Source organism: Chrysochloris asiatica, unplaced genomic scaffold (assembly GCF_000296735.1).
Source record: "Chrysochloris asiatica unplaced genomic scaffold, ChrAsi1.0 scaffold00266, whole genome shotgun sequence".
Taxonomy (NCBI): Eukaryota; Metazoa; Chordata; class Mammalia; order Afrosoricida; family Chrysochloridae; genus Chrysochloris; species Chrysochloris asiatica.
In genome coordinates this window covers 3,395,582-3,419,206 of record NW_006408784.1, presented here as the reverse complement: position 1 = coordinate 3,419,206, position 23,625 = coordinate 3,395,582, and the positions used below count along the sequence as shown (strand labels likewise).

At 47.0% G+C, this 23,625-nt stretch overlaps 1 protein-coding gene across 1 annotated transcript in view; it reads right to left on the bottom strand.

Annotated features, from left to right (window-relative positions):
* Nucleotides 1–23,625, bottom strand: part of RAB11FIP4 (RAB11 family interacting protein 4 (class II)) — a gene marked incomplete at its 5' end in the record, with an annotated part of 131,961 nt that overhangs the window by 11,518 nt on the left and 96,818 nt on the right. The window contains one exon of the mRNA XM_006874229.1: nucleotides 2,521–2,756. Coding sequence (XP_006874291.1) covers nucleotides 2,521–2,756 — 236 coding nt within the window. The remainder of the gene's footprint in view (nucleotides 1–2,520; nucleotides 2,757–23,625) is intronic.

Here is a 23,625-nt window from a genome sequence, read left to right as displayed (position 1 = left end):
GTTTCATCTCTATCATCAACTTTTTATTTTCCAACTACCAATCCTTTCGCTTTGTTTCTCACTTTCACATTTCAATCACCAGTAATCATCAATGCATCTTGACTGCATGTTTGATCAACTTCAGACTGAAAAAGTTGGTAGAATTCTTTCATTTCATCTCATTGGCATAAATTGACTGGTGCATAAATTTGAATTAATAGTGGTATTAACTGGTCTTCCTTGCAGGTGTAGAGTTATTATCCTATCACAGACAGCACTACACTTCAAGACAGATCTTGAAATGTTCTTTTTTTACGATGGCTATAATGCTATTCCTCTTGAATCTGCTGTTCCAGTATAGTAAACCATATGATTATCTGATTCAAAATGGCCAATACCTATCTATTTCAGTTCACTAAATGCCTAGAATATTGATCTTTAAGTGTTCCATTTAATTTTCGACAACTCCCAATTTTCCTAGGTTCATACTTCATATATTATGTGTTCTGATTATTAATGGATGTTTGTAGCTGTTTCTCAATTTGAGTTGTGTCCCATCGGCAAATGAAGTCCCCAATGCTTTGCTTCATCCATGTCATTAAGGTCAACTCTTCTTTGAGGAAAAAGCTCTTCTCCAGTCATGTTTTGAGTGCCTTTAAACTTGAGAGGTTCCCCTTTTGGCACTGTATCACACAGTGCTCCACTGCTCCTCACACGGCTTTCAGTGGCTAACATTCAGAAATGGTCTGCCTCTCCTTCTCCCTGGTCTTAATCTATAAGCTCAGCTGAAACCGGTCCACTATGGTTGGCCCTGCTGGTATTGAACACACTGGTGCCATAGCTGCCAGCACTGCAGCAGCCCACAAACCATTACAGTATGACAAACTGACAGACAAGTGGTAGAGGTTAGGCTGAGCCATGTGAAACTGTATTTTTTTTATGGATGTAAAAACAATTTTAAATCGGCCGTTATCATATGGTTCAACCAATGAAGTCTTTCTCTCCTCCAGCTCCAATCTCTGTAGGTGGTAGGCAACCACCACCTTCTTTCTGATGGGGTGTCCTCAAGAGGGCGGCTGCCTCTGTGTCATCCCATTAAGTATAGTACCCCTCCAGAAATTTAGTGGGGGCTGCTATGCAATATGGAGTGGACATTCTTCTGCTGACACCCAACTAAAGATGACATTTTCCCTTGGATAATGTCACACAAAACAATTTTTAAATGACATTTCCTTATTTTGAGAGTACATGGATCAACAAGGAAAATATGGGCTGCTTAGCAGAATAATGAGATAATTAAAATTATTAATAACTCTACCATCCTGGTGTGGTATATAGAATACGCACTGTACTGCTCATTACAAGCTCGGAGGTTTAAACCCACCAGTCGTTCCTTGGAAACCCTATACATGGTCACTACAAGTTGGAACCAACTTGATGGCACTTCACAACAACAACAACAACTTCTAGAAATAAAGGCTTACAGCTCCTGGAAAAATTCCTTTTGGGTAACATTTCCCAGACTATCCCAAACTAAATCCACTGTTCTCAAGTTCATTTTGAATCAGAGCAACTGTGCAAGACAGTAGACCTGCCCCACAGGGTTTCAAAACCTCTAAGTCTTTCTGGAAGTGGACTGCCACCTCTTTCTCCGGCAGAGCAGCTGGTGGGTACAAATCATCAATCTGTTACTGTATGCTTTAACCACTGCACCACCAGCAGGGTGATTTCCCAGTTTATACCCAAACTCATTGCCAAGGAGCTGATTCCAACTCATAGCGACCCTATCTATAGGGTTTCCAAGATTGTAAATCGTTACGGGACCAGATTGCCTCATCTTTATCCACAGAGCAGCTGGTAGGTTTGAATTATTGACCTTCTGACTAGCAGCCTAACCCATAGTGCCACCAGGGCTGCCTTTCTCAGTATACATTGATAAGTGCCATTGAGTTAGTTACAACTCATAGCAACCCTGTATAGGGTTTTCAAGGAGCGGATGGTGGTCTTGAACCTCCAACCTTGTGATGAGCAGTCCATTACTTATCCTACTGCATCAAACCAGGTCTTCTTCATCAGATACAGATACGTGCTTTTAACAAAACTATTATTAATAGTTCATGGACATCTTTGTAAATGGTTTTGTTGTTTTTTTAAAACTGAGATCATTTATCCCATACCATTAAATAATTAATTAACTACTGGACTTTGCACAGTTGCCTAAAATTTCAGAACTATGCCTATTATAGGACTTCTGGTATGGCACTGTAGTATCAGCACTGAACTGTAAACCACAAGGTCGGTAGTTCAAATCCACCAGCTGCTCCTTGGAAATTCTACATAGGGTTGCTATTCATCAGAACTGACTCAATGGCACTTAACAACATCTCTATTGTTAAGCATTTAGGTTATTTGGAATTGTTTTGCCATTTAAAACACCCAGGAAGCTAATGCCAGCAATGTAAATCTCAAGCGTGTCTCACGTTTCCTTCCTGGAGATACATTCTGAGGGCTGCATTTGGGCTTTGAACCACTGTAACTCACTTGTCCTCTGGTAGAAACAGGCCTCCGAGGCCCCCGTCCTTTTCCTCGGCTGGACATCCGACAGACCCCTCCTCCAGGCTCCGGGTGCTCTCCACCGGGCTGTCCATGTCGGACTCCTGAGGGCCCTCGGGTGGGGCCAGCGCCATCACCTCCTCCTCATCATCGTCAGGAAAGAAGCCGGGCTCTCTGGAGATGAACTCGCCATCAGTAAAAGTAGGGTCTGGGACCTTGCTGCCCTGGGAAACACAGGGGAACAGAATGAGCAAAGCCAGTTCACCGGGGTGCAGACTCTTTCATCAGACACAAGAGGGTCATCAGGGGCTGGGTGGAAGGAGGCCCAAGCCTCGAGACCAAGATTAAGAATTCTTGGAGAGATGGGGACATGGAGAGAGGGAGCAGCTGAGGACCTTAGATTCATGGAAAAAGAGGGACTGAGGGCTGGTGGTCAGGAGGCAGACTTGCAGAATGTGCCCTTTGGTGGTATGAATTATTATATATGCCTGAGTGCTTAAAAAAAATAAAAAGAACCAAAATGAATTCTCTCTATTCATATTTGGTATTTCTCTCTAATACTGTTAACTGATGGAACATGGAGGAGATTATAATTATTGTAATGAATGTAGAACTGATGATCTGCCCTGTAAACTTTCTCTCAATTCACAATAAAAACTTAAAAAAAAAAAAAAAAAAGAATGTCTAGAAATTCATTCCAGGGAGCACCTATCGCATTGGGGCAACTGATGAAAATCCAGAAAGAGCCAGGTCAGCCACATCACTGGAGCACCTGGTCAGGACCCTAGTAGATCAATCACAAAGATTGCAGACGAAGCCAAATGACTACAAGAAGGCTTCTCTGTGATCTGAGAGTTAGGACAAGCCACCTCAAACGACCTTTAAGAACACAGAGTTTGCTGCCATATGGTACATGGAAATCTCGACTGTCCTTGACTCCCGGAACAACAGGTAATCAGTCTGAACCTCAGTTTTCTCCTATGTAAACCAGGAATGGCCAAGGAATCTTAGAGGAGCACTGTGTCTATGGAATACAGCATTTTATACACATACCTGGCCCACAATGGAACCTTCGTGCCAGCCTGAGGGCAAGAACAATAGGTGCTTAACTTCAGAACCTGCAACTAGATGTTTTCTTGTTGGGTCTCCAGCGCCTGGCACACTGCCAGGCACAATGCTGGCGTGCTCAATACACACTCGCCTGAAAGTCACCTTGCGGCAGAAAAGTTCTAGCTTTCTTCTAGTCCGGAGAGCGTGCCTTTGCAAACTATTTCTGGGGCTGGTTTGCCTCTGAGAACAGGGTACCTTCCAGGCCACAACGACTATCTGAGCCCTCAATATTCTCTGGTGTGCTCCTGGCTGGACTGGTTGTTGTTGTTGTTGTTAAGTGCCATCGAGTCGGGTCCGACCCATAGCGACCCTGTACAGGGTTTCCGAGGGTGTAAATCTTTACGGGAGTAGAAAGCCTCATCTTTCTCCCGCGGAGCAGCTGGTAGTTTCGAACCGCTGACCTTAAGGTTAGCAGCCCGATTCGTAACCACTACGCTACCAGAGCTCCTTTAAGGACCTCCAAAGATACGTCCCTCTCACCCCTTAAGACTTTGAGAAGAATAACAGGAATAAGGGCTTTGCAAGAAAGAATTAGGCACATTCCAGGGAGCTGATAATCTTATGGGAGTGGGTGACAAGCTTGGATGTGCTGCCCAGACGTGTGTGGCCACCCACACGTGCCATTGGTGAACAGGCAGCCCTTCTGGGGGCCTATTCCACTGGGAGATCCTTGGGCTAAGAATACATGGTGAATAATACTTGGATCCACCTGTGCCACAATGCCAGCTTAGCACCAGATGGACCAATAAAATGGGTATCAGATAGCCAGACACCTCTGAGTATGGAGGGCAAAGGGCTGTGTAATTAAACCACCCCTAGTGTTTACAGCAGTCAGGAAATCAGACGACCTATTGCATTAGGCAAATCTGCTGCACCAGACCTTTTTAAAGTGTTGAAGAGCAAAGACGTCAGCTTGAGGACTAATGTGCGCCTGACCCAAGCCATGGTATTTTCAATAACCTCATATGGATGCAAAAGCTGAACAGTGAATAAGGAAGACCATAGAAGAATTGATGCATTTGAGTTATGGTGTTAGAGGAGAATATTGAAAGTGCCATGGACTACCAAAAGAACCAACAGATCCGTTTTGGAAGAAGAGCAGCTAGAGTGCTCCTTGGAGGCCAGGATGCCCAAACTTCGTCTCTCATACTTCAAATGTATTGTAAGGAGGGACCAAGTTACTGGAGAAGGATATCATGTTTGGTAAGGTGGAGGGAGGGTCAGAGAAAAAGAGGAAGACCCCCACTGACATGGATTGGCCAAGTGGCAGCATCAATGGGCTCAAGTGTGGCAACGATTGTGAGGTTGGCTTAGGACCGGGCAGGGTTTCATTCTGTTGTGCATAGGGTCACTATAAGTTGGTACCGACTCGATGGCATGACACCTAACAACAACAAAAGTGTTTACAGGGTGCTTTCCAACCAGATGCCACTTAGCCAGTCCCACATGGCTCTTAACCTATCATAAAGTGTGTCCTAACCAAGCTCATGGGAGTCTTGGTGTGGCATTATAGGACAAGCACTGGTTCAAAGTAACTAACCGCTCCTTGGAAACCGTGTACCAAGGTCACTATGAGTCAGAATCGAGTCGACAACACTTAATAACAATCACCACCAAGCTTAGGAGTCCTAGTGTGGTGCTGTAGGATAAGCACTGGACTGCTAACCACAAAGTTGGAGATTCAAACCCACTAAGTGCTCCTCAGACATCCTATACAGAGCCCCTATTTGCCTATGAGTCAGAACCAACTCAACAGCACCACTTAACAACCACCAAGCTTATAGTCACATCCTGATACAAACCAAACGAAACCAGTATTTATGGAGACTAAATTATGAGTTAATGAGCTATCTCATTTATGCTTCCTGGCAACTCTTCAAGAGCACTACTGTTAGCCCATTTAACAGTGGGGAAATGGAGGCTCAGAAAGTGGCCCCTAGCCAGAAGTCTTCAAGCTAAGGACTCTGCCTGCCTCCGGCTGCCACGTGCTTGGTTCCACTTATCACTGAATCCACATTTCACGGATTGTGAAAACTCCCAGGGACGATGATCAGGATGGTGAATTTCATAAAGAGGGATTATGAAGCCCAGGGACTCTAAATACCTACCACCCACTTCCCACCCCTGGCAGGAAACTCAGTTAGTACATGTGACACTGAGGAGAAGCAAGGCGCGAGAGCCTCTGAGGAGAACCGAAGCCCCAAGGGGCAGCGGCACACAGAGTGCACACACGCCTTCACCTGCCTACCTTCTACCTTCCACATCCCACGGGGGGGGGGGAGGTTGGAGGGGAGTTCACACTCACTAGGTGTGCTTGCTTTATGACTTTCATGAGGGTGCCACCATTATGCAAGGGGGACTTTCTTTTGATCTGTCATAGCCCTAAGAGCTGACTCTCCCGTCTTCCATTCTGTAGTTGATGACTTGCCTTGGGCCATGTGGGAGTCAGTGGCAGGGCTAGGACTGAAAGCTGAAGGACGGTGTGTTCCCAAGCCCCCACACTCTGCCCAGCACTGTGTCAGCTGGACCTGTTCCCAGAGGGCAGAGACTGGCCCCCGTGCTCCTCAGGAGCCCAGCTTGGCCTTTGGTGAACTCATGCTTAACTAACTGGACTCCAAGACACACAAGGCTGTGCTTCTGCTGTGTACTCTGCCTCACCAAGACACCCGACTCACGGGGTACAGGTACCTGCTGTCACCCCCACCTTCCACAGCAACAAACTGTGCTCCTGAGCTGGGGTGAACAGAGTGGCCCTGTGTGGCTTGTCTCAGTCACAGACAGGACAATAGGAAGAGTCACATGTCCTCAAGCATCCCTCCCTCCCCCCAGCTCTCTGCCCCGCAACAAGACGCCTAAGTCCCTCCCCTCACAGACAGGTTATTAGCCTTTTACTGAGTGGAGTCCACTTCTGCTTGGGTTTCTCTCATTTTATAAAGTATCAGCTATCTCTCTCTATAACACATACCTCACCCATTCCTCACAACAGTCATGTGAGAGAGAGCCCCAGGGAATGTACAAGACAAAGATTAAGGTATCACCGCTTCCGTCTGACACGTGAGGAAGATGGGGCTCAGAGCAGAGGGAGGCTGCCCTAGGACTTCCTGTGCCCCCTAGGAGGGTCCTGTTGAGATTTAAAGCCAGGATGCCAAGTCCTGGCCCCTTAGCCAACACAAACACACACACACACACACCACCTCAACTCTTCCTCTTAAAATAGGTTGCTCCCTACAGTAACATCTTTTCATTCAACCACAATTACTCGCCTAAAGCTAGTGGAACCTTCAAAACCATTTCTGTTTTCCCCTAAATTCAAATATTACATTGTTGCTGTTAACTGCCGTAGAGTTGGTTCTGATTCATAGTGACCCTGTATAAGGTTTCCAAAGAGCAGCTGATGAGTTTGAAGCACTGATCTTATAAAAACAGCTGTAAGAAAAGTAAACATACATCTTGGTTTGTCCAGGATGGTACAGATTTTTGCCTGTCCTGAGGACCCATCTGGTTTGGCATTTGTCCTGGACAAAGTACCTGTGGTCACCCTAACTATCCCCAAGGGCCTACTCCCTGGCCCCACTTCTCATTCCCCAGGGCCCTCTAGGTGGAAGGGTCTGGGCCCAGGAGGGTGAGGAGGGGCAGCAGATCCCATTCCCAAACACCTCAGGGAGGGAGGGAGGGAGGGCCAGAGCAGCCTCTCGGAGGCAACCTGTCATCTTCACCTGGAGCTAGGCAGCTCCTACTCACTGCCTGGGAGAACTTTCCAGTCACATTAGAAACACGGCGGAGCCTGTCTGTCTCCTTTCTGTTCTTTGGATACAGGTGCAGAGGGGAACGGAGAACATGTTGATATAAACTGATCGACCTCACGGAGTTTACAGCTAAGAAGCCTCCACACATGCTTGTTCCTGACAGTATGTGGCTTTCAAAGGCTGTGAGTTAGTCTAGGCGTCTGGGCCAGGCTAGGGCCCACATGAAGCCCCTTGTTGTGTACAATTCCAAGAGGAGAGATGTTTGGGGAATGCAGAGAACCTAAAGCTTCATCTGTTGGGGGTGGGGAGGCAAATTCTACTGCTGTGTCAAGATTTCAGTTGAGTTGCAGACAAACCCAAGGCTGACCCCCACTAGCTGAATATGCCCTACAGTTCAGACAGCTGCCCCGCCAGCCAGGCTGTCAGCATCCACAGCCCAGCTTTCCTTCCCTGGGAGTAAGAGACACTCTAGCCCCTGGCCCTGGAGAGAATGGGTTTCTTGAGACAAGCCCAGGTATCTGTGAGCAGGGTCTGTGCCCAGGACAGCTCCTGAGGTCCTCACCCTGTTCCCTAGTGCCACGGGAACAAAAAAGGTCCACAGAAGACAATCTAGTACCCAAGATACATCCAGGCTTAGAGCTTAATGTGACCTCCTCAAGGTTTTAGCAGAAAGGTGGGTCTGGTCTTTCGGGGGTCTTTGGGAGTTCTGGTGAGGAGCTGTAGGATAAGCACTTGACTGCTAACTGCAAGGTGGGTGGTTCAAATCCAGCCGCTCCTCAGAAATCCTATCAGGGTTGCTGAGTTGGAACTGACTCCATGGCACTTAACAACAGCAACAAGGGACATAGAAACGTCAGTACCTAGAACCAGCCCTGAGCACAAGGCATAGGGCTGGCACCGAGGTTGGCACTGCACCCAGACTACTCCCAGGGTCAGCTCCTGCTCACCCCACCCCCACAGCGTATCCCATGCCAGTCCCAGGAGACCCTTGTGATGGGGGACAGAGGGCCTAGAGCCTGGCAGAGTGGGATTGAGTGCCGTCTGGCCCTGACACTCACAACATGTGACCGAGGGCGACTCCTTGTCTATAGAGTGGGGACAATCAGCTCTACCCCAGAGGGCCGCTCTAAGGGTCACACATGATCCTTACACAAGTCCCAGAGGGTCTGCAATGGTAGAGGCCTTCAACCCTGACCCAGCCTCCTGAGGGGCTCTTTGCTACAAGGACTGAGGCTGTCTCTACAGTCTGTGGGGTTTCCACTGGTCAGTCACAAGGTCACTAACAGACAAGAGGGCAGGAAGATGTCTTCCTCAAAGAGGCTGGGCTGGGGTTTCTGGAGGTTCCTGGTCTGTGCCAGCCATGTCAGCTTTCACAGCCCCCTCCAGCCTGTCTCTGGCTGGGGCTGGGAAGGCTGACGTGGGAGCCTAGAGGGTTGCAGCCTGTCCCCAGGGCCTCTCCAATCACCCAGCAGCAGGCCCCAACTCTTTCCTCTGTAGGAAGCTGGCAAGAGCTGAATTCAATGGCAGCTGAAAAGGCCAAGATCTCAAGACCTGTGGGGGAGCTGTTCATGCTGCAGAGTGACTGAGCGTGCCCCACTGTCCAAGCTCTCCAGCAGGAGTGAGGCAGGGCCCAGATGCTATGTCTTCATCTGGGCCTCATCCACCTCAAAGTCACACACGCCATTACTCTTCATTCAGACCCAGCAGCTGCTCCTTGGAAACCCCACCCAGGGTTGTATGAGTCTGTTCCAACTTGACAGCACTCAGCAATGACTCTTGGGACCCGTGGGACGTATACTGCCCACCAACACTCTCAGTCTTTCAGGTTTCTTGGGGAGCTGCTAACCCAGTTGTGGTAGGTGCTGCCGTCTAGAACAGCATGAGTCTGAAGAAATGGGCTTTACCCCACCAACTCTACCATCAGAGTCCACTTGGGACATATGTGTCCCACGTAATTATACCAAAATCCGTATTTCAAAAAAAATTCCCCCTTGATTTTACATGCCTTCCATTACTGGAAACACATAGTCATTGTTAGGTGTCGTTAAGTCAGTTTCAACTCACAGTGACCCTGTATAGGGTTTCCAAGGAGCAGCTGGTGAGTTTGAACCACTGACCTTACAGTCAAGTGCTTATCCTACAGTATCACACTAGGACTCTTTATCAACAAAAAAATTAAAAGTAGAAAATAATTCAGTTATAAACCGGCTAATGTACAGACGATATTGACTCTGAGGGAAGACTAACTGGGTAGCCATGGGAATTTCTATATCTGAACCCCAATGGCTACCATCACCGGGAACACACATGCTACAACTGAATTGTGTTCCCAGAAAGATACACAGAAATCCTAGCCCCTGTAGTTCATGTGAGCAAGACCATTTGGAGATGGTTTTCTTGTTATGTTAAGGAAGCCAGACCACAGTAAATTGATTCATTTCTGTTGTTGTTGTTTTAAGTGCCATGGAGTCAGTTCCAACCCATAGTAACCCCATATAGGGTTTCCGAAGAGCGGCTGGTAAGCTTGAACTACCAATTCTGTAGTTCAAACTGACTTTGCAGTCCAGGGCATTAACCCACAGCACCACACCAGGACTAAGTGATGTCTAGTAGACCTGGATATACCCACAGAGGAAAGGAGGCCCATGTGACAATGGAAACATTTCATAAGCCCAGGAACACCCAGAATCCTGGTGTGGTGCTGTGGGTTAATGCGCCAGACTGCAAAGCTGTTTGAACTACAAGGTCGGTGGTTCAAGCTCACCAGCTGCTCCTAGGAAACTCTTTACAGGGTCACTACGGATCGGAACCAACTCAATGGCACTTCACAACAACAACAACTAGAAGCTGAAGAGACAAAGAAGATTCTTCCCCTAGCATTCATGCCCTGAACTTGGGCTTCTAGCTGACAGGACGGTGAGAAGATACACTTTTGCTCTTTCAAGCCATCCATCCGCTTGTGGTATTTTTTGTTACAGCAACACTAGCTAACTAAGACAGTAGGTGTAGCAAGTACTTGTGGAATGAACCACACTGTGTGGTTTTTCTCTTCTCTGGGTAAAGTCCAACTATAGGAATCCTGTAGTCTGGGGGCTGTCTCACTTGGCTTCTTGCTGGCTATTTAAGTTCACCCAAAGTTATTTTATTTCTCAGCCTAGAAACAAGATGAAAATACCTATCTGGCAGCATTGCCATAGAGACTCTAGAACAACGCTTCACATTTTGCAGATGCTGAAAACATGGCAAAGATCAGATGGAAATAGATGTGTTAGGGCAGGCTCTGGAGGTAGACTGTGTGGGTTCAAATCCTGGCTCCCCTACTTATTGGTCCTGCAATCTTAGGCAGTTTATTGAACCTTTTCAGTTTCCCATATGAGGATTAAATGGGTGGGCTTCCGTTTGAATCGCTTTGCAGTTAGTACACTCGCTGTATGGTCCTCAAGGTGTTGAGGAAGGACAACCAGAGGTGCCTATGGTCTCTGTCAGCCCCTGGAGCCCTTTCCCACTGACCCCCAGTGGCACACTGGGCTTGAGGTAGGGTGATGTTCAGCTTTTGGACTTAAGAATTTTGCAATTTCCAAAGCTTGCTCTCCAAACGGCGGGGGCCTCTTTTCTGCTTACCAGGGTCCTCCTCTGCCCACTCTCTTGGAAGGTCCCTGTGAACTTGAATTACACCCATTAGTAAGTGTTGAGATGAAAGGCTGCTTAGGGAAGGGCGTTCAGGAGGCTCTGATTCTCTGGCAACAGCTCCGCTCCCAAGTCAGTAGCTTAGAGCCAAAGCGCAGCTCTGTGGGGACAAGGCTGGGTAAAAATAACCTGGGCAGGCCCATCCCAGCTTCCTTCACAGCAAAGCATCAGCAGGCGCACGTGGAACACCACTGTGGGGGAGGAAGGGGGCAGAGTGGACACAACCAAGTCTAGTGTGGTGGAGAAGCCCAGCCTGCTGCCTGCACCGGGCTGAGCAGACTTGGGGATGTTGAGGACAGGCCAGTGATGAGACCCCTCATTACAGAGAAGGGCCTGGGCCAGGGTCTCACTGGGTCTTACAGGGGATAGCAGAAGATTCAATGTAGGGATATAACTCATGGGTACCAATGCCCCCAGGTCCACAGAGAGGGGATGAGGATCCCTGAGTTGGGGTCCCCATACCCACCGTGGTTCATGTGCAAAGATGCTGGCAGCAGAGATAAGAAGTGACCCAAACTGTGAGTTGCTCCTTACTGTGTGTTGCTGCCAGCCCGGACTCTGCAGTTGGGCTCTGCTCCTCAGGGCTAACGAGACTGGTGCAATGGAGCTGCCCGGGTGCCACCCAGGGAGGCTGCTGCCTCAGCTGTGCCTTCTGAACAAACCTCAATGCAGAAGACAGACCTCCACTCACCACCACCACCCCCAAACAAACACACACAAGAGCCACTATGGAAACACAGGGACACCAAGTCCCCAGGGGTTTGTCCCGGGCTCAGGCAGCCTGGGGGACTGACCTCATACTGTGAGACCAAAGTCCTGCAGCCTGAGCTTCCTGCTCTGCTGAGGGGGGTCTGAGTCAGGAGATAGCTGAGACAACTTTCAGGCTTCTCCCAGCCAGGGGCTCCAAGATGCCCAAGGAGGGGATCACTCTCAACTGGATTTAGGATCAGATCTCAGCTGGATGCCCCAACCACTGCACTTCCATCCTAAGGTGGAGCCCACAGCAGGGGAGCTACAGAGACACTTGTTTCCTGGATGCTCATGAGTCACAGGTAGGGCTTTAATCCTCATATCACATCACCCCATCTTACAACTGGAGAGACCAAGGCTCTCAGAAAGACTTAGTGAGGTCCTGGGGCTGGTGCCCCCCCTCTGGAAATTCAGGCTAGACTGACCTGAAGACAAAAACAAAACAGTGCTCATATTTCTCAAGAACTCCATGCCATTTACATAAAGCAAACAACAGCGGAATCATGAGTCCTGCTAGTAAGCATGAGATCACACAGAAGCGGTGGTAAAGTCCACGTCGCCTTTTTCTTCAGTGTTTTCATCACAGCTCTTACGTCATCTCCCCCCATGTTATATGCCCCCTCCCACAAACACACACACAGCTAATAAAAGTTGTCATAAATGTTACAAGTGCGGAGGGCTAGGGAGGGGGTGATGTAGCTCCCAAAAGAATTTAGGAATGAGCTAGCCCTTGACAGCTAAACTAAAATCAATGCCTAATGGAGCAAAAATGGGCAAATTTCCTAAAGAGTAACAGGGTGGGACTGAAAGTCATGAAGAGATATGAAGACAGAGCCATGGTCTGGGTGAGAGTTGGGAGTGAATGGCTCCCTGGGATGCACCAACAAGAGAAGGCCTGAAGTCATCCTTGGCAGTGCCCATCAGACTCTGGACAGGAGTGGTGGGTCTGGCTGACCAGTATGACCAACCTGCCCCTAAAGATATGGGATCTTGCTCGGCTGGTACCAGAGCCTGAGGTCCTGTAATGTCCACCCACACCTCTAACCAGCTTTCCTGTTTCCAGGTCTACTCATGCTGTTCTGATGAGAACAAGCTTCCCTACCGACAGGGAGGGAAAAGCTGCTCAAGCTCCCTGCCCGAACACCACCTCACTGTCAATGAAACCAGCTCTGCATGTCCATCTAGGGGTGCTCTGTGGGACAAGTGGCACCTGAGTCCCAGGGGTGTGAGAAGTGCCAACTAGATCTGTTTCAATTTTATTAGGCCACAAGCCAGGCCCTGGACCATGGTGTGTCTCCACTGAAAACATCCCAAGTGTTTGTGGTGTACCCACTATCCTGTGGTCCCACTATGTCATTTCCACTCCAACAACATATTTGAGCACATCAAAAAGTAGCAGTTAAAAAAGCAAAAATGTATCACTAAAAATCAAATGTCGTTGTGTGCTGTCCCTGTCTAGGGTTTCCACAGCTGTAAATCATGATGGGAGCAGAAAGCCTCATCCTTCTCCCATGGAACAGCTGGTGGGTTTCAACTTCTCCCATGGAACAGCTGGTGGTTAGCAGTCCAGTATGTGCTCTACAGTGCCATCAACCCTATCAAAAATCTATAGGAGAGAAAAAAACCGCAAGAAATACTAGAAAAATCTTGAAGAATACAGTAAAAGGAAAAAAGGATCAAAGGCAGATAGGAAAAATGAAAAGCAAATAGCAAGGCGGTAGACTTAAATTCAGTCCTATCAGTAATACATGAAAATAGACTAAACAATCCTCGGAGTCGAATATGTCAGAGCAGATTTTTTTTAAAAACCTCTAATTATATGCCATTTAGAAGAGACATAATTTTATCTTAAGGACACAGGTCAAAAATAAAAGGCTGAAAAGATACATCATGCAAACAAACACTAGCCTAAAGAAAGATGGAAGGTTAACTTCAAAGTACATTTTAAGACAAGAGCTAGAAGGGAAATTTTAAGTAATAGTTGTTAAGTGCTCTCCAGTTGGTGCTAACTCATAACAATCCTGTATAGGGTTTCCGAGGCTTTAATCTTTGTAGGAGCAGAAAGCCTCTTCTTTCTCCTGTGGAAAGCTGCTGGACTAACCAGTGTGTAGCCTGAAGAGCCACCACACTCCCTTAAATGACACAGGCATCAATTTAACAAGAAAACACTCCTAAATGTATGCATTTAACCCATTGCCCCTTACACTGACTGAAAGGTTGGTGGTTCAAACCCACCAACTACTTCAAGATAGAACGATGCATAAAGATCGTTGTTAAATGCCACTGAGTCAGTTCCGACACACAGTGACCCTCTATAGGGTTTCTGAGGTTGTAAATCTGTGTGAGAGCAGAGGGTCTCATCTATCTCCCGTGGAGCAGATGGTGGGCTTGAACCTTGTGGTTTTGCAGACTATCATATCCTATAGGGTTGTGGTTAGTTGGAATTACTCAGCAGCAATGGGTTTAAATGTTTATGCATCTAATAAGAGTTTCAAATATACAAAACAAAACTTAGATGTCAATGGTAAAGGTCTTAGTTTATCACAGGTCTTTTACTGGGAAGACAGTTAAATGTATGAAATCAATGTGTGGCATTTATAAGTAATGTTTGTGCTGAACAAACTTTAGAAAATTTAGTTGACAAACTTTTGAATCAACTGAAAAAAAAAAGCATGACTTTTGCAATCTCTGAATGCATTCTCAGTATTATTCTTTATTGAATTTATATCACATTAAAGTATGAATTAAGACTTCTTTTCTGACAGCATTATGTAATTTTTTTAGAGTGGGTAGGTGGGAATGTCATTTGTATGTTCCCGTACAACTGACAAGTATTTTGTCTATTCTTTATCATCCTAGTGGTTTCTTGTTACGTATGTACCACAACCAACCTCAACCTATTTCCTAGGAGAAACATGTAAGATAATGGATTTATAGCCATTGTTAGATGCTTATAATGTATTTTCTATCTTGTTTTTTATTTTTTTCTCTATCTTGTTTTTATATGTATGTAATGTAACACTCAAAAAAATTTTTTCTGGATTGAGAAAAAGAAACAAAATTCAAAATCCACAATTTTGTTAAGTGAATATAGCCATTTGTTTTGCAATGCTTTATTATATTGGATGTCTTCTCTTCTTGGACTTTTGGTAAGCTAATGAATGAATATATGAGACAGCCTTGGGTTTTAGTTGGGAATTTACATAGCTTGCATTTTAATCCTTGGGTTCTTTGCTGTTTCCATTAACCCACAGTATTATTTTAGTAAATGCTATAATCCCCATCTACTTAAATCTCTCTATATTTTTTATATGTATATTAATTTACCTCTCTCAGTGTAGCGCTGTAGAATAAGCACTGTGCTACTAATCACAAGGTTGCTGGTTCAAATCCACGAGCCATTCCTTAGAAACTCCATACAGGATGGCTATGAGTCAGAACCAACTCAACAGCACTTAACAACAACAACAATTGATAGAGCCAGCAAATAAGCAAATTAGAAGGGATATAAAAGATTTGACCAACACAATCAACCAACTAGATCTGACAGAAAAAACTACCTCCAGCAACTGTGGAGTAACAACTATTAGGTGATAGGTTGATGGGGAGGCTGGCTACTTGCTTGTTGTTAAGTGCTGTCAAGTCGGTTCTAAGGAGTGCTGGTGAGTTTGAACTGCTGACCTTGTAGTTCAAACAGACACTGAGGTTGAATGCTTAGCCTACGGAGCCATACTAGAACCCAAGCTACTTGCCTGGTACCAAGGAATCACCCTAACAATGACTGGAGAATGCAAACATCTACCACAGAGAAAACTGGCTGTTGTCACTTTAATGTGAGTATCAAACTTAGCATCACTCATTAGCAAACAATCAGACATGGGCCTCCGGATGTAAGATAGCAGTATCACCGGTGTTGAAGTCTTAACACAACATTTAACTCGTCTAATCAAGCCTTAAGATCGAACTCCTAGTTAACAGGAAAATAGGGGACAGAGGACCATCACAAAAAAAAATGAGACAACTGACCTGTTTTTTTCATGAAAAGGGGTGTGGGGATCTTTCTAGACCACTGGTTCTTAAGCTTTGCCCTGCATCAGAATCTCCTGGAGGGGCTGTTAGAACTCAGCAAGGTCAGCAGTTCAAACTCACCAGCTGCTCCTCGGAAACCCTATACAGGGTCGCTATGAGTCAGAACCGACTCAATAGCACTTAACAACAACATATTAAGTGTTCATTTTTCTGTTCTATTTTTGTTGTTGTTGTTATACTTCAAATTTATAACAGTGTTTTATTTTAAAAGCAGCAGCAGCAATGGAAAGCAAGAAGAGCATAAACATTTTTAATGATACCTTTTCCCCTCTGCTCTGTCCCAACTGCTAGATAGTACTCTGAACCCCCGAGCAAACACTGGGGGGTGTTCTCTTGTAGCATGCTGTGCTGGAGCTAACAGTAATAGCTACTGGAGAGGGGTACAGTGCAGACCTAGGAACCCTGGTGGTGTGCAGGGAGCTGGGAACCACTGCAGAGCTCCACTTTGGGCAACACCTTGTAAAGTTATTAAAGTTTGCTGGCTGACACCTAGTGACCAGGCTGCCCCCCACCCCACATCACCCCAATGGCTTCTAAAACAGACACTTGCATCTGCAGTCATAATCTGTTTTCTCACAGGTCTTGTTTCTTCAATCTGTTAAACTTTATATATAAAACGTGAAAGACAGTTTGCCTCAAATTTGCTGAACTGGTTAAGGAAAAGTGTAAAATCCTTAACAAGTTTAGCTTCGTTTACAATGAATGTGAAGAAATGAAGTCATCTTTAATGAATACTATCCTAGAGTAGAATATACGGATACACAGAAGCTGTGGGTTAATGCGCCAGACTTCAATGCTGTTTGAACTGCAAGGTTGGCAGTTCAAGCTCCCCAGCTGCTCCTTGGAAACCCTATATACAGGGTCGCCATGGGTCGGAATCCACTTGATGGCACTTAACAACAACAACATGCTCTCAATAGTCTGAGTTGTTGTTGTTATGTGCTGTCGAGTCGGTTCCAACCCATAGCGACCCTGAACAGGGTTTCCAAGGCTATAAATATTTACAGGAGCAGAAAGCCTCATCTTTCTCCCGCAGAGCAGCTGGTAGTTTCGAACTGCTGTCCTTGAGGTTCACAGCCCGATTCGTAACCACTACGCTACCAGAGCTCCTTCAATAATCTGAGTACTGCATTTTAATTAAAAGGAAACAGTTCAGTCAGAGACATCTGGAACTGCAAAGGCAATTTTGCTTGCCCAGAAATGTATTTACTGGAGCTATGGGACAAATGTCAAAGTTATTTTACCTAAAGAGTGGCTTGTCTACAAGAAAGAAGACCAGCAGTTAGCCCTGGAACCACAAGGCCCTCACAGACAGAGCCTCTAATCCTCCACTGGCAGGAGGTACTCAGTAATTGAGCAAGACATTGCCAGCTTCGCCACGCCGGCCAGTATTTCTGGCTACCTGAAATCCAAAGCAGATTCCTTCCTTCTGTTGTGGTCAGTCTGGGGAGGAGGGCCCCTGCCTGCTACTCTGAGGACATGTGGGCGTCCTGTTTGGCTATAACTCCAGCCTCCCTCTGACATGGCCAGAACCTGATCCCTCTCTAGGCTAGCTGTCCAGGGTCGTTGATAGGGACTGAATTAGAGGAGCCAGAAGCATGCTTTCTGCTCCAAACCAGAGACCAACAAAGCCTTGGCTCCCACGTCTGCCTGTACCACAGGACTCACTCCCTGAGCAAAAAGGGTTCAACACAGATCACCCAGTGTACCTCCTTGTCCCCCAAATGAAGCCAACGGCCTTAGTGTTCAAACGAGAGTGCAGACTTTGGAGACTAACCGTTGGTGACCATGGAAACTGAATTTAAATGGTTACCACATCTGGAAACTAAACCCAACAGCCAGCCCTCAACAGTCCAGGCGTGTCAGTGGATGGAGAAGCTGCAAGCCCAGGGAGGTGTTTCCTGTTGGCCTGGAGCCCCCATTCACCTACCCCAAAGTCACTCACACACAAGATTTCCTCATTCATGTCCTGTGGCCAGGTGAGACACCGCTTCAGGAGAGGACAGGCAGCTAGTATAATAGAACACCTCCAAGTGACTCGGGCCTTGACAGAGGCAGTCTCATTTCTACCTCGAAAAATTCTGGTATCTTGAGAGTTTAATCCATTTTCCCAAAAAGTTCCGCTGGGATTTTTTTCTCCACTCCTCTTTGTGGTCGCACAGAAAGGTGGGGGTCATGCAAACCTGAATCAGGAGTCCTCTAATTTCAATCACTCTGTCTAATTTCTTTAAAAACACTTCCTAAGTACTCACTGGTAGCTCCAGTAACCACCTAACCACCTCATCCCCGACCTTTCCTAGAAAAGAGACACCATGACCAGGTGTCAGGACAACTCCGATGTCAAAAGTAGAGTTAACAGGCTGACAGTTGGAAGGGGCACATATCAAGGGTTACCCTGGCTCTTAGAACACACAGCTATTTTGGGGCTACAGATTATAGGTTTCAAAGATGTGGCTGTTTCAAGTGAGGGCTTAATTACGCACATAGTTAAGAGTTTGTGGGGCTTGTTTTGGGGGCACCATATTTTATCATCATGATCCACCCCCAGGGAGTCAATTGTGTCGCATAGCAACCCTAACAGACAAACTCCATAGGCTTGCCAAAGCTGTAAATCTTTATGGAAGCAGACTGCCACATCTTTCTCCATGAAGCAAGTTGATGGGCTCAAACCTCTGACTTCTCAGTGAGCAGCCAAGTGCTTTAATGTCTGCACCATCATGATGATGATGTTGTTGTTGTTAAATGCTGTCAAGTTGGTTCCGATGCATAGTGACCCTGTGCAGGTTTCTGAGGAGTGGCTGGTGAGCTTGAACCACCAACCTTGCAGTTCAAACCGACCTTACAGTCCAGCACATCAATCCGTAGCACCACACCTGGACTCCATGTTGTTGTTGTTAAGTGTCACCCATAAAACGAGCTAAAAGCTCAGAGTGAAGACTTGGAATGGGGAAGTGGTCACTGAAGCCACTCTGCAGAGAAGCACATGGTGTTCCTTCAGGGGTGCCCTCAAAAGTGATGAGAGGGGGATCACTGTAGCTTCAGGGCAGCACCCAAAAGCCAGGATGGGCTCCTCACTCCAGCTCTTCTGAATCACAAAATCAGACAGTTCTTGGAAGACCACTATGAGTGCCCACATCTGACCGCCTTGGGTTCCACTGGCCCAGCCCTTAACAGAGCAGACACTTGGGGATTAGGCAGATTAGCACTAGGTGACTGTGTTCCTCCTCCGGGCTACACAGCCTCCCACTGGGGATGACAGGCTATCTTCACAGGCCTCCCCTGCCCCAACTTCCAGCACCCCAAGCAGACAGCAGGCTGGCTCAGGTTGCCTTCTTTGTGTGGTGACCTTTGCCAGGACTAGCCTCTGATGTAGGAGCTATGTCATACATGGCTTGTCCCCACAGCACAGCAGTCCCGACCAAGTTCAGAGTGAGACCAACTGATATCTCCCAGAAGGGACAGGTGAGGCACAGAGGTCTGGCTACAAGCCAGGAGGAAGTCCCCCAGGGGAGTCCAAGACTCCTGATCATCCATCAGAACCCCCTCAAAGTGACTCTAAACTCCCCAGGGCCCCAGATACCAGGACATAAGACTGCCACTCCTGGCCCTCCTGCCCCACTCTACCCATACCCCACCCCATCGGCCTCCCAGTGCCCACCCTCTGCAGGATGCCTGTCCCTGATGCACATAGCAGCGAGACCACAGCTGAGTCCTCGAGCCTACCTCTGTCTCTGGACGAACCCACCCCAGAGCACCCTTTTTGTGCTCCCATGACTATCCCTGGGACACACCACCAGACCAGGGCCACAAAGGGTTATTTACACCTAGGTCACCACATCCTACCACCATGCCCACCTTTCATACAAAAAGCCCACTGGCCCTGAGTCCATTCTCACTCCGAGCAGCCCGAGGCTTCACCGGAGCACAATGTCTCATCTTTCTCTGACTGAGCAGCCAGTGTTTAACCCACTGCACTACCAAGGTTCCTTAAAGAAGCACAAGGTGGTATTAAACATTTGGAAAAAATTGAGAAAGAGCACATATAAGATACGCATCTACTGAGGGCCACTTGTTTTTGTGTATCAGTCCCTGTCTACATGAGAAAACTGAGTCTCTGAGAGGATGAGTAACTTGCTGGGATTTGAATCAAATCTGATTTTAATGCAGTAAAGAGGGTCCTAAGAACACTAAATGCTCATGGGGACAGTAATGCCCAGTACCCCATAGGCAACACTCAGAACTGAGGAGTAGCCTCCGGGTGAGCTCTGCAGTCCACAGAAACAAGAGTGTGCCAGGCTGGTGACACCAGAATGCAGACTTGAGCTTCTGGGACCAAGGCACACTAGGCTCCTGGGGCTTATACCATTCCAGCCATGGGGCATAACCTACCCCCACTTCCTGCCACTGGGAGCTTCAAAGAGGTTACATGTGGGAAGGCTTCACAGAAAGGGAGAGGAGAGCCGTTTGAAACTGCTAAAAGGAAACACATGTGAAAATGAAATCTCTGGCAAAGCGGAAGGAAGAGGAAAGGAAAGACACTGTTTAAGGATTATAAACTGAGTCAAGAAGTCCAGGTAACACCATTTCCCTCTGCTACTCCGGGAAGACCAGTGACCTCCTCTTTGCCCTTGTTTTCTCTTTAACACCAGTGGAATGTGACCTTAGATGGCACCAGCACAGAGGAGAGAAGGAAAGGTGTCCCCTCACACAGTCCTGAAGATGCAGAGCCACAGCCCACATTTGACAGAGAAAAAACCTAAAGCTCAGAGAGGTCACAGTTTTTGCCAAGGTCACACAGTTAGTGAACTGGAAAGCTAGAATCTGAGTTCAGCTGTGCTCAGTTTTCATACCTATTTCCCTGAACCACATCCAAGTGTCCGCTCATATATTCCAGCCATCACTACAAGGTAGATTTATCCCATTCCCTGGAGAAACAGGGCAAATTACGTAAATTCTCCAGCGGTTACCTAGTTCTTGTGTTTCACTAAATCCAAGATGCCTTTGATTTTAAGATGCACCATCATTTAAACTATCACCAGGAAGAAAAGTCAGTGTCAATGAAATTATAACATTGTAGCAAATGTGCAACACGTGCCAATGTGTGATGTGAAAATGTGAGGAGAAAAAAACAAAGTCTCCAAATCCGTGGCTACAGTGTGAGTGTAAGCAGGCCATGGGGCGCCTAAACCGTAAGTGCCTGGAAGGGCACCATCAACCCCACGTAGTATGTGTATACACACACCTGCGGCTGCAAGAGTCACCTTTGCCAATACCTGATGCAATGTTGCAGACAATCACACAAAACTGTGTGGGCCAGACCTGCCTTGTCAACAAGAACCCACATTCTGCCAGGACTCTATCGATTCAAGGTTATTATGTAAGTTTCCGGCAGAGCTCTCCTGAGCACCCGCCCAGTCCAGCCAGCTTAGCCTCAGTGAAACTGCAGAGCTCTGAGCAGCCAAGCTGGACGGGTAAGTCTGCCTGCTCTGTGGATACCAACCAAGGGCAGTCACCCCGAGCAGCTGGGCAAAGGCACCTCTAGGTCAGCTGCAGCCAGCCAGAGCCACAGCATTCTAATGAGGCAGATACCATGGCTGGCAGTGACAAGACTGTTCCAAGCCGGCTTATCCAGTTGGGGGCAGGTGGACGGAGGCAGGCACTCTGAAGGTGAAGGAGAAGCAGGCAGAGGCCCACTCTCCCCTTGGCACACTGGCAGCCTCTAGGAGGAAGGGCCAGATGCAGCCCCACACTGAGCCTGGTGAGCTGGCTGTCACCTCAGAATGCGCTTTGCATTTAATTTACAGATTGCCACGCGGCGCCAGTCATTTTGCTCAAGTGGGCCCAGTGTCTGCATCTGCAGTGACCAAGGTGGCTTATATAAAAACACAGAAGCTGGAAGACATGGTGGTTGGTTTGAGTACAGGCCCTCGGGTAATGGAGTTTTTACCTTGCCACTTCCTTGTTCTAGTCCTTCTGGTAGGTGCTAACGTTATCAGTCACTAGAATCAAGCCAGTAGTTTACAGGAACTAAAAACAGCAGTTCACTTGTGTGACAGGTACAGTTTTCAGTGCTTTACATACATTTACATATTCAATCCACAGAACCCTGTGAGGGAGATGCTAGCATCATCTTCATTTTATAGATGAGACACAAAGAGGTTAAGGAACTCACTTAAAAGGCTTATAGATTTCAAGTGGCAAAGCCAGGATTTGAACCCAGGCAGCTTTCCTCTTGGCCGTTCCCCCTCCCTAACCATCCATACGGGGAGTCCTGGGGGGGCGCTGTGGGCTAATGCTTCAGACTGCAAAGCCATTTGAACTGCAGGGTCGGTGGTTCAAGCTCACCAGCTGCTCCTTGGAAACCCTATGCAGGGTCACTATGGGTCAGAATCGACAAAACGGCACTTAAGAACACCAACCATATATATATATATATACATATGGAGCTCTGGTAGCATAGTGGTTATGAATCAGGCTGCTAACCTCAAGGTTGGCAGTTCAAAACTACCAGCGGTTCCACGGAAGAAAGATGAGGCTTTCTGCTCCCGTAAAGATTTACAGCCTTGGAAACCCTGTACAGGGTCGTTATGAGTCGGAACCAATTCTATGGTACTTAACACCAACCACCACCATATATATGGACTCCTGGTGTGGCACTGTGGGTTAATGCACTAGACTGCAAAGTTGGTTTGAACCGTAAGGCTGGCGGTTCAAGTTCACCAGCTGCTCCTTGGAAATACTATACAGGGTTGCTATGGGTCAGAACCGACTTGACGGCACTTAACAAGAACAATCATATATATGGACTCCTGGTGTGGCACTGTGAGTTAATGCACTGGACTGCAAAGTTGGTTTGAACCATAAGGTCAGCGGTTCAAGTTCACCAGCTGCTCCTTGGAAACCCTATGGGTCAGAACCGACTCAACAGCACTTAACATATATATGAACATATATGAACAACCTTATATATGCAATGCAGCTAAACAAGTATCAGGCCTTACTCCAGGATTTTTTTAAATCACCATGGTTCATTTTATCTTCCCAATCACCCTATAATATAGATACTAATATCAATCCCATGGGGAAACTGAAGCGCAGAAGGTGAGATAGTATTCCAAAGTTCTGCAATTAGCAAGCAGCTGAGTCAGGGCCTACACCTAAGTGTGTTCTGGCTCTAAAACTTTTTCTGCTTTTAAAAAAAATAGGCATTGATTTTGTATGCTAGGAGACCTGGAGGCATGTGGGTTAGGCGTTGGCTACTAATTACAAGGTTAGCAGTTCAAACCCACCACCTGTTCTGAGGAAGAACGATTTGCAGTCTCAGAAACCCTACAAAGGGTTGTGATGAATTGGCATGGACTCAATAGCAATGGGGTTAGTGGGACTCAGATGGGATGAGGACTCACCCGTCTCTAGTACTACCTACCACCATATGGTGGGCACATGACACTATGCCAAAACCCATTGGACTATACAACACAGAGTGAGCCTTGGGGAGTATCTTTGCACATGTGACTGCAGACACCCACTTCACAAATCCTCTGCTGCAAGATGGTAACACCAGGGAAACTGTGCAGCGGGAGAGGGAGTAGATGCGAGCTGTACTGTCTGCAGTTTCTCTGTCAACCTAAAATCTGCTCTAAAAATGTATTTTTAAAAGGGCGCTGGATGACTTAAAAGTGAGACGAAGGTGCCTGAGTTTTGAGGTAAG